Source organism: Tupaia chinensis, unplaced genomic scaffold, assembly GCF_000334495.1.
Source record: "Tupaia chinensis unplaced genomic scaffold, TupChi_1.0 Scaffold000482_1, whole genome shotgun sequence".
NCBI classification, from domain to species: Eukaryota; Metazoa; Chordata; class Mammalia; order Scandentia; family Tupaiidae; genus Tupaia; species Tupaia belangeri.
This window is the reverse complement of record NW_006159994.1, coordinates 459,330-467,328: the sequence shown is the minus strand read 5'-3', so window position 1 is coordinate 467,328 and position 7,999 is coordinate 459,330. Positions and strand designations below refer to the sequence as shown.

The 7,999-nt window shown below is 43.7% G+C and overlaps 2 protein-coding genes across 3 annotated transcripts in view; one reads left to right on the top strand and one right to left on the bottom strand.

The window, feature by feature from the left end:
* Nucleotides 1-2,876: 2,876 nt before the first annotated feature.
* MBD3L1 (methyl-CpG binding domain protein 3 like 1) lies at nucleotides 2,877-4,486 on the top strand. Of its 2 annotated transcripts, none has more exons than XM_006156152.1 (2): nucleotides 2,877-2,931; nucleotides 3,754-4,486. In XM_006156152.1, exon 2 carries the CDS (start codon nucleotides 3,772-3,774, stop codon nucleotides 4,390-4,392), a length of 621 nt encoding a protein of 206 aa, XP_006156214.1. In that variant the 5' UTR covers nucleotides 2,877-2,931; nucleotides 3,754-3,771; the 3' UTR covers nucleotides 4,393-4,486. The 2 variants fall into 2 exon arrangements, with proteins under 2 accessions (XP_006156214.1, XP_014446249.1); XM_014590763.1 differs by lacking the exon at nucleotides 2,877-2,931 and adding an exon at nucleotides 2,954-3,017.
* Nucleotides 4,487-6,874: 2,388 nt separating this feature from the next.
* MUC16 (mucin 16, cell surface associated) overlaps nucleotides 6,875-7,999 on the bottom strand; it is a 126,597-nt gene continuing 125,472 nt past the window's right edge. The window contains 1 exon segment of the mRNA XM_027774819.1: nucleotides 6,875-7,049. Within this exon segment, the coding sequence (XP_027630620.1) occupies nucleotides 6,951-7,049 (99 nt within the window). The 3' untranslated portion in view covers nucleotides 6,875-6,950.

Below are 7,999 nucleotides of genomic sequence, written 5' to 3'. Positions count from 1 at the left end.
TAGCCGTGTGGGCGGAGACGAAGCTCTGGAGGCGGGGTTATGGGGCGGGGACGAGTCGGGGGGGCGGGGTTGACTGGACGGAGATAAGCTAAGAGGCGGGGCTATGGGCGGAGACGCGCTCCGGGGGCGGAGCTATGTGTGGAGACCGGCTCTGGTGGGCGGGTCTGAGTGTAGGAGGAGAGGAGCCCAGGGCGCAGGGATATGGCCTGTGAATGGATCTCTTATGTGCTCGGATTGCGATAGTCCAGTAATCTGGGCTAAGGGAGAGTAGCTCCAGATACCGGGCTAGAGATTTATTAGGATGCTTAGCAATGTCTAAAGGCATGCTTGCTGGTTTTAGGGTCAGCAATTAGGTGGATCTCAGGTTGGACCTAAAGCAGTCCAGTGAGATGGATTTGGAACTTGAGGGGACAAGGGTTGGACTGAAGTCTGGCCAGGATGCATTTGGAACCTGAGGTCACGAGAGTTGGAGCTGAAGTCTGGAAGCATAGGAGCTGACTTGGCATTGAGGTGGTTCTTGAACCTGTGTCTTCAGGGGCTGGCCAGGGCTGAGCAGGCCTGGTGCCTGAGTGGGCATGGGACTGGGCGAGAGCCTACATCTGCAGGGATGGTCACAGAGCTTTCACACTGTAGCCTGATGGGGTGGACTTGGCCCCAGGCCTAGACCTTGGATCTTCTATAGCCTGGGGACCGAAGGCAATGGCATAGATTCTGAGGCTGGCCTGCTGCAGGGGGTGGTGTGAGCCTGTACCCTGTGTTAGGGTGCCCTGTGCTACAAGCCATGACAAAATTCAGACTCAAAGAGAATGCAGAGAGAGAAAGAGACGAAAAAAAGGGTTTATTCACTTTCCAAGAGAGGAAAAGAGCCAGATGCAGAGAGTTGCATTTGCATTGAAGGATAGGGGGCTATGGGCTTTTACTGAGTTTTAGAGGAAAGGGGACTGGGACTAGCTGAAGGCATAGCGGTTATGTCATTAGACTCCCACTTGGCCGACCACGGTTCGTGTCCCAGACCTGGTGGTTTGAAACTCACACTGAGTGCATGTGCGTGTGTGCACAAGATCCTGGGAAGAGAGTGGAGGAGAGAGGATTTCGGCGCGGTCATCCCCTCTGGGGGGTGATTTCTCACTTTTCCTCTCACTGTGACTGACTCTCTCTTTGGTGAGTGCATGCACCTAAGGTAAAAACCTCTTGAAATTAAAAAAAAATAGTGGAAAGGGGGTTTATGGTTGGGGAGTCATGTCTCCTGGTCCTTCACAACATCTAGGTTGTGTCATTGTTATCTCTGGGTTCATATCTGGATGCTGTTCTCATTTGTTGCTAGTTCTGGTGCCTGTCATTGACAGATGTAACAGCCTTTGTGTCTGAAGGTAAGAACTTAGAGAAACAGGTCAGCCATCTGTAATGAGGGAGAAAAGGGCCAGAGCCCGCTGACTCTGGAAGAAGCTTCAGGGAAATAGAAAAAGAAAAGTACAGGGGGCCAGCAGGTGGTGAGGTGGTTAGATGGTGGGGGAGGCCAGCAGGTGGTGAGGTGGTTAAGATGGTGGGCTCCCACATAGCCGACTGAGATTTGAGTCCTGGACCTGAAAGGCTTGCTTTTTCGTTCTCTCTTTCTTTTTGGTCAAACTAAAGAAAAATAAAAATAAAATAAAATTTAAAAATTCTTTAAAAAAAAAAAAGAAAAATGCTTGAGGCACCTGGGAGCCACTGGGTCTGCTCTGCAGCTGGGATTTCAGATGTTTTCTTGGTGCCTAGAGTCACTATGGCTGCAGGAACCACGTTACTGAGTGTGAGAGTAAGTCTGGTTGTGTAGGTGGCTGCCAGCAACTTCATCCTCCACAATTTAAGCCTAGCTGTAGCCAGAATGTTATTCAACCTTAAAAAGAAATATAATTCTGGGGGCCAACAGGTGGCGTGGTGGTTAAGGTGCTGGACTCCCACATGGTCGACTGTGATTCAAGTTCATGGAGGCTTGAAAAATCATGCCAGGTACATGTGTACAAGTGTCCAAAATCCCAAGAGGAGGATGGAGGAGAAGGGATTGAGGTGTGGCTATCCCTCTGGGAGGATTTCTCAATTTCCCTCTCTATCTTTCTCTATCTCTTCAGCAAGCATGTGTGCCCTATGTCTAAAACCTAAAAAGAAAAAGAAAAAAAAAAAAAAGAAAAGAAATACACCTATTGTAAAAACAGACATTTCTTAATTTTTTGGTAACTAAAACAATTGCAAGCTTTTAAAAAATAATGATAAATGTTAGAGGTGATAGATACGTTAATCACTTGATCTGATCATTATACATTGGATTTATGTATTGAAAAAAATCACACTCTACCCCATAAATAGGTACAATGATTATGCGTCAATAAGGACTACTACTAATAAAAAGTCTTGTAAACGTTTTTTAGATTTGTGAACATTTTTGTAGACTTTATTATCATTCTAAATTGACTCCTAATAATTATACCTCCAGGGGTGACCTGGAGAAAGACCAGTCCCTGCACTAATCAGCTAGCTATAGGACACCTGCCCATGCATATCAAAGATGCATCCCCAGACGTTCTGGAGAAAGCAGGTGCACTTTTAGAGACCCATGCTACCACATGGACAGACCTTGAGGGCATCATGCATTATGCTCTTTTAGGGATTTGATAGAAGGTAACACTGATATTCCAGCAGACGGTCTGTAATGGAAAGCTCAGAAAGACCTCTCCTGGGACTTTCATTTGCTGACATTTTAAGGGATTCCATGGGTGGTGGTTGAGCTGCAGGTCAGACATTATTTCTACAGAGCTGGTTATTTCTTTTCAGCAGAATGTTGTAAAATCCTTTTGGATCTAATAAGCAAGGAGGCATTGTGACCTCATCTCAGAAGCAACCGTAGAATGGTGAAGGTAGATAGGAGTTTGAAGTGGCCCCAGGAGTCGGTTGGAGGTGAGATGATAGAGACTATGATGTAGTTTATCTTATCTCTGTGGAGAAGGGATAGAACGCCATGGTTGATAAGAGATCCAAGCAAGGTTAGATGATAGCTTTCTATATAGTTAAGAGAAATTGGAACATATTTAAATGTTGAAGGAAGGGTTCAGTAGAAAAACAGAAGCTGAGGATACAGGGGCTATTTTGAGGGCATAAGAAAGGAAGGGGCTTTCTTAAATGTTTTATTTCTTTTTCCCCTTGATTCCTTCATGTATATGGTGTAATGATATACAGTGAATGGGTGTAATAAATAAAAATAAATAAAATAAAAAAAGAAGAAAGAAAAGGAGATAAGACCCAGATCACCATTGGGGAATAAAGAAAATCTCTTAGACTAGAGGGAATTTTTTTTTTTTGAGAGGTTTTTGCTATAGGTCGCATGCACTCGCCAGAAAGACAGAGAGAGACAGAGAGACAGAAAATGAGAAATCAACCCCCAGGGGGGATGACCATACCACAATCCCTTCTCCTCCATTCTCCTCTCAGGATCTTGGGCATGCATGCACATGCACCTGGCATGAGTTTAAGCCACCGGGTCCAGGACTTGAACCGCAGTTGACTACATGGGAATCCAGTGACATAGCCATTATGTTAACTGCTGGTCCCTAGAGGAAATTTGTAAAGGATGAAAGCTTTTAGGAGATATTTGCAGGTCTCCTAAAATGAAAGTCACACCTGTCCCCAGAGGGAGAGGGGAAAGAAGTCCAGGAGATCTGAGATCATTGTTTCAAGGCTTCATTTATCATTTTGAACCAACGTTACAATTTATGTTTCTAGGGTGAGAGGAAAAGACGTATGATGGTCAAGAGTTCACAGAGGAAGCAACACGATTATGTAAACCAATCCAAACCCAAACCTGACTCAATCCCTTTGAGGATGTCCAGTTTCATATTTAAGAGACCAGTTACTAGAATTACATCCCATCCTGGCAATGAGGTTCGATACCACCAGTGGGAAGAGAACTTGGAGAAACCCCAACAGGCCTATTGGCAGAAGAGATTGCAAGGACTCAGGGTCTACAGCAGTGCAGGAGAGCTCTTAAGTACTTTAGATCTTGCCAAAATCTTGCAAACATTTGCACCTAGTTCCACTGGTGTTTCTATGCCAGGGCCTCTCACTGGTGGTTTGCACTCTAGCCCCACATCCCCCCTTGCCCAGTCTTCAGATTTGGCAGAAATGATTCCTGGAGCAGGTCTGGATAACTCACAACTCTGCAAACAATTGCTGGTCACTGAGGAAGAGATTAGAAAACAGGAAAGCAAAGTGAACGCAGTAAGAGAGAAACTGGCAATAGTGTTGATTGCAGACAGGCTGACTAGTGAGGCAGAGAAAAGGAGAGGCCAAGAACATCTTGAAAAACCTCAGGAAAACAAAGAGAAAATGGTGCCAGCAAAATGGAGCACAGTCCTGAAGTAATACCCTGAAGTATCTGTATTATTTTATTGTTTTGGTTCGAGCTCTTAATTTAAGAGAATACCAATAACTTTCTTTATTAAACTCCTTTATGTGACACAAGAAAATATAGATAGTAATTTCTTTTGTTTCTTCTTTCTTTTTTTTTCTCGAATTCTCCATCCTATTAGGATCCTGATCATGTGTGTTTGCACATGGCACACTTTTTTTTAAGCCATTGGACTGGGACCAGAGCCATGGTTGGCTATGTAGGACCCAACTTCATCTGTGTAATACTTAACCAATGTGCTATGGGGCTGGTAGAATAAGTTCTTTCTCAGGTAAGAAGCTGGGTTTCAGGTGAGCAGAGAAAAGAGATTTTTGGGGCCAACAGATGGTGTAGCCATTACATAGCTGAACTCTCACATAGCCAACAGTGCTTTGAGTCCTGGACTCAGTGGTTTCAAACTCTAACCGGGTGCATGTGCATGCATGCTCAAGATCCTGGGAGGAGAGTGGAGAAGGGATTGAGGCATGGCCATCCCCCCAGGGGGTGACTTCTCACTTATCCTCTCGCTGTCCCTGTCTCTCTCTCCAGTGAGCACACACACCCTAAGGCAAAACCCTCTACCAACCCCCCCCCCCCAGTGAGCACACACACCCTAAGGCAAAACCCCCTACCAACCACCCCCCCCCAAAAAAAAGAGATATTTTTTACTTTTCACATTATGCTCCCATTTTGAATTGCTCATTATATTATTTGTATTTGGGCATGCATGCACATGCACCTGGCATGTTTCTCTAGCCACCAGGTCTGGGACTCTTCATTACTTCTGTGCTTTCATTTTTTTGTTTTTCGGGGTTTACATTCCTTCTACCTGATGTCCATTCTTTATGGCTCTTTCACTGAAGATACATGGGACATCTGGAAGTTTTTACCTCTCCCCCCCCCCTTTGGACAGATAGTTTGACTTTGTATATAATTTAGGTTCTAAGTAAATTTTTCTTCCTTGTCCAGTTAACTATGTTTCTGAGCCTCCATAGCTTCAGCTATAAAAAATGGGAATAAAACCTTCAACGATGGTGAGCATAACTGTGATAATGCACACAGAATTCATCAACCATGATGCCTACAAGTGTTAAGTAACCAATAAATGATAGCTATTATTATCATTATTATAATATTCTCTGAGTGCATTATCATAGAAGACTTAAGTTTAAGTAAGCTTAAGGCTAAGAAAGAAAAACTTACACCAAAAAAGTTCAAATGGGTGACATCATTGTAATTTTAATTCTTAGCCTGTTGGTGTTGTCAGCTGTGGTAGTCTTCAAAATGTGTAGAAATGATGCAGTTTTTTTATTTCCAACAAACTCAAGATGGGTCAGTAAGTTGGCCTCTTGCTAAGGATGCTTTGGGCAGATTGTTTGGGGCTCTCTGCCATAAATGTCTGGTTAGATCCAGTACAAAGATAAAAACAAACAAACAAACAAACAAAAACCCATCTTGCTTTCCCCTTAGATCCCCCCTCCCATGCTCATGAGTTTTATTCATCTTTCTATCCAAAACAGATATTATATCTTTATAGAGTTTTGACATTAATTTTAGTGCTATGGTTTGGATCATGGTGTGTCCTCCAAAGGTTCATGTTCTGAAAGTTTGGTATCCAGTGTAATGGAATTGGGAGATAGATGAGACCTTTAAGAGGTAAAGTCTAGTGGGAAGACACCTTTCCAGATAAGAGGTATGTTAGTCAGTAGACTGAGAAAGGAAGACCCAATTTCAGTGTGAGTGGGTACCATACAATTGCTTGGGAGCACAGGAAGAGCAAACAGACAAAGTGGGGGATTATTGTTTCCTCTCTCTTTGTATATCCTTTCCTCTCTTCTGTTGGCCATATTGCGATGTAGCTGGCCCCATGCCTTTGGACTTTCCAGCTACCAGAATAATGAGCCAATTAAACCTTTATTCTTTACAAATTGCCCAGTCTAAGGTATATATTTTTTAGCAGTACAATAACAAAGTAAAACATCTGGGGACTCAGGCTTCCCAGAAATCTAGTTATTTCAGCTTCCAAGTCCCAAGGCTGATTGTAGAATCATTTCTTATCCACTTATTCCTTCTTGGTTTATTCACACAGGAAGAATGATCTGGAAGTCCTTGTGAATCAGAGCTTCTGATAGTGAGGTAGCATAAGAGAAACCTGAGACTTCCAGGGCTTCTGGGGGCTGGAAAATAGGAGGAACAGAGATGGTGGGGCTGGGTGGGGCGTGATGGCTGGCAAGAGTTAAGGGCAGGCATATACTCCAGGACCAAGAAGGAAAACTTCATGCTGAGGTAGGATGTTGATTCTATATTACAGCATTTCTATACCAATTTCACCAATGATGGTGTCCCTCAGAGATAACATGGTTTCCTTCAGAGCACTTATTGAAGGTAGAGTTCTCTCTCAGTCCCCTTCAAAACCATCAGAGGCTAAGTCAAGAAAAGGCCAGAGACTTTGTCCGACCAATGTGGTTTATTTCTGTCTTAGTCAAGATTCTTTGGACCCTGACTGAGGAAAAGGGACCTTGGGCAGATGGAGTCATTCCAGCTTCCTCAGGTCTAGATGTGGCAGGTAATAGCCTAGGCGATGACGTTGGACCTCGTAGTCTCCTTCTTTCTTCCGCAGGCACGTGGTTACCTGTAAGGGTAAGTAGAAGGCATCAGAATGGATGGTTGGCTGGGGCCAGTGGATGGCATGGTGGTTAAGGCAGCTGGATCCCATATGGCTGACTGCATGGTTCACATCCTGGACCTGGGTGACTTGAAAATCATGCCAGGCTCATGTGTTGGTATGTACACAAAATCCCAAGAGGAGAATGGAGGAGAAGGGATTGTGGCATGGCCATCCCCCTGGGGGATACTTTCTCTACCTCTCTCTGCTGAGTGCATGCACCCTAAATCAAGCAAACTACAGAAAGGAAGGAAGGAAAGGAAGGAAGGAAGGAAGGAAGGAAGGAAGGAAGGAAGGAAGGAAGGAAGGAAGGAAGATCAGCTGCCCAAGTAGAGGAAACTGGAGGGATTAAAATATGGCCAAAAGTAGAGACCTGATGCTCCCTTTATCTCTCTCTCCCCCCTTTTTTCCCCATCATTTTCTCCCTCAGTTCATCTCTTTCTTTCCCTCATTCCTTTTTGCCTCTTTCTCTCCTCCCTTTCCCTCTCATTTTAAACTCTTTTCTATTTTATATCTCCTTAATTTCTCTTTCCTCAACTTCCTTATCAATATCTATCAGTCTATCATCTTATCTATCAATCATTTATCTTTTAGTCATCTATCAGTCTATCTTCTATCAATCAGTCAATCAATCAGTCAATCATCTGTCTGTCCTCTCTATCATTTACCTCTCATCTCCAAGTCCCTTTTTCTCTCAGTCTTTTGGTCTTGGTCTCAATCTCTCTCTTTTTACTCCTTACTCTCAGCCTCTCTTTCTCCCTCCCTCATACTGCTCCAGCCTGAGATAAAACTGACATACAATAAACTGGACACTTAATGTGAATTACCTGATGAGTTATTTTTTGTTTGTTTGTTTTTTAGTTTTTTTTGCCATAGGCATACACTCATCAGAGAGAGACAGAGAGAGAGATAGAGAG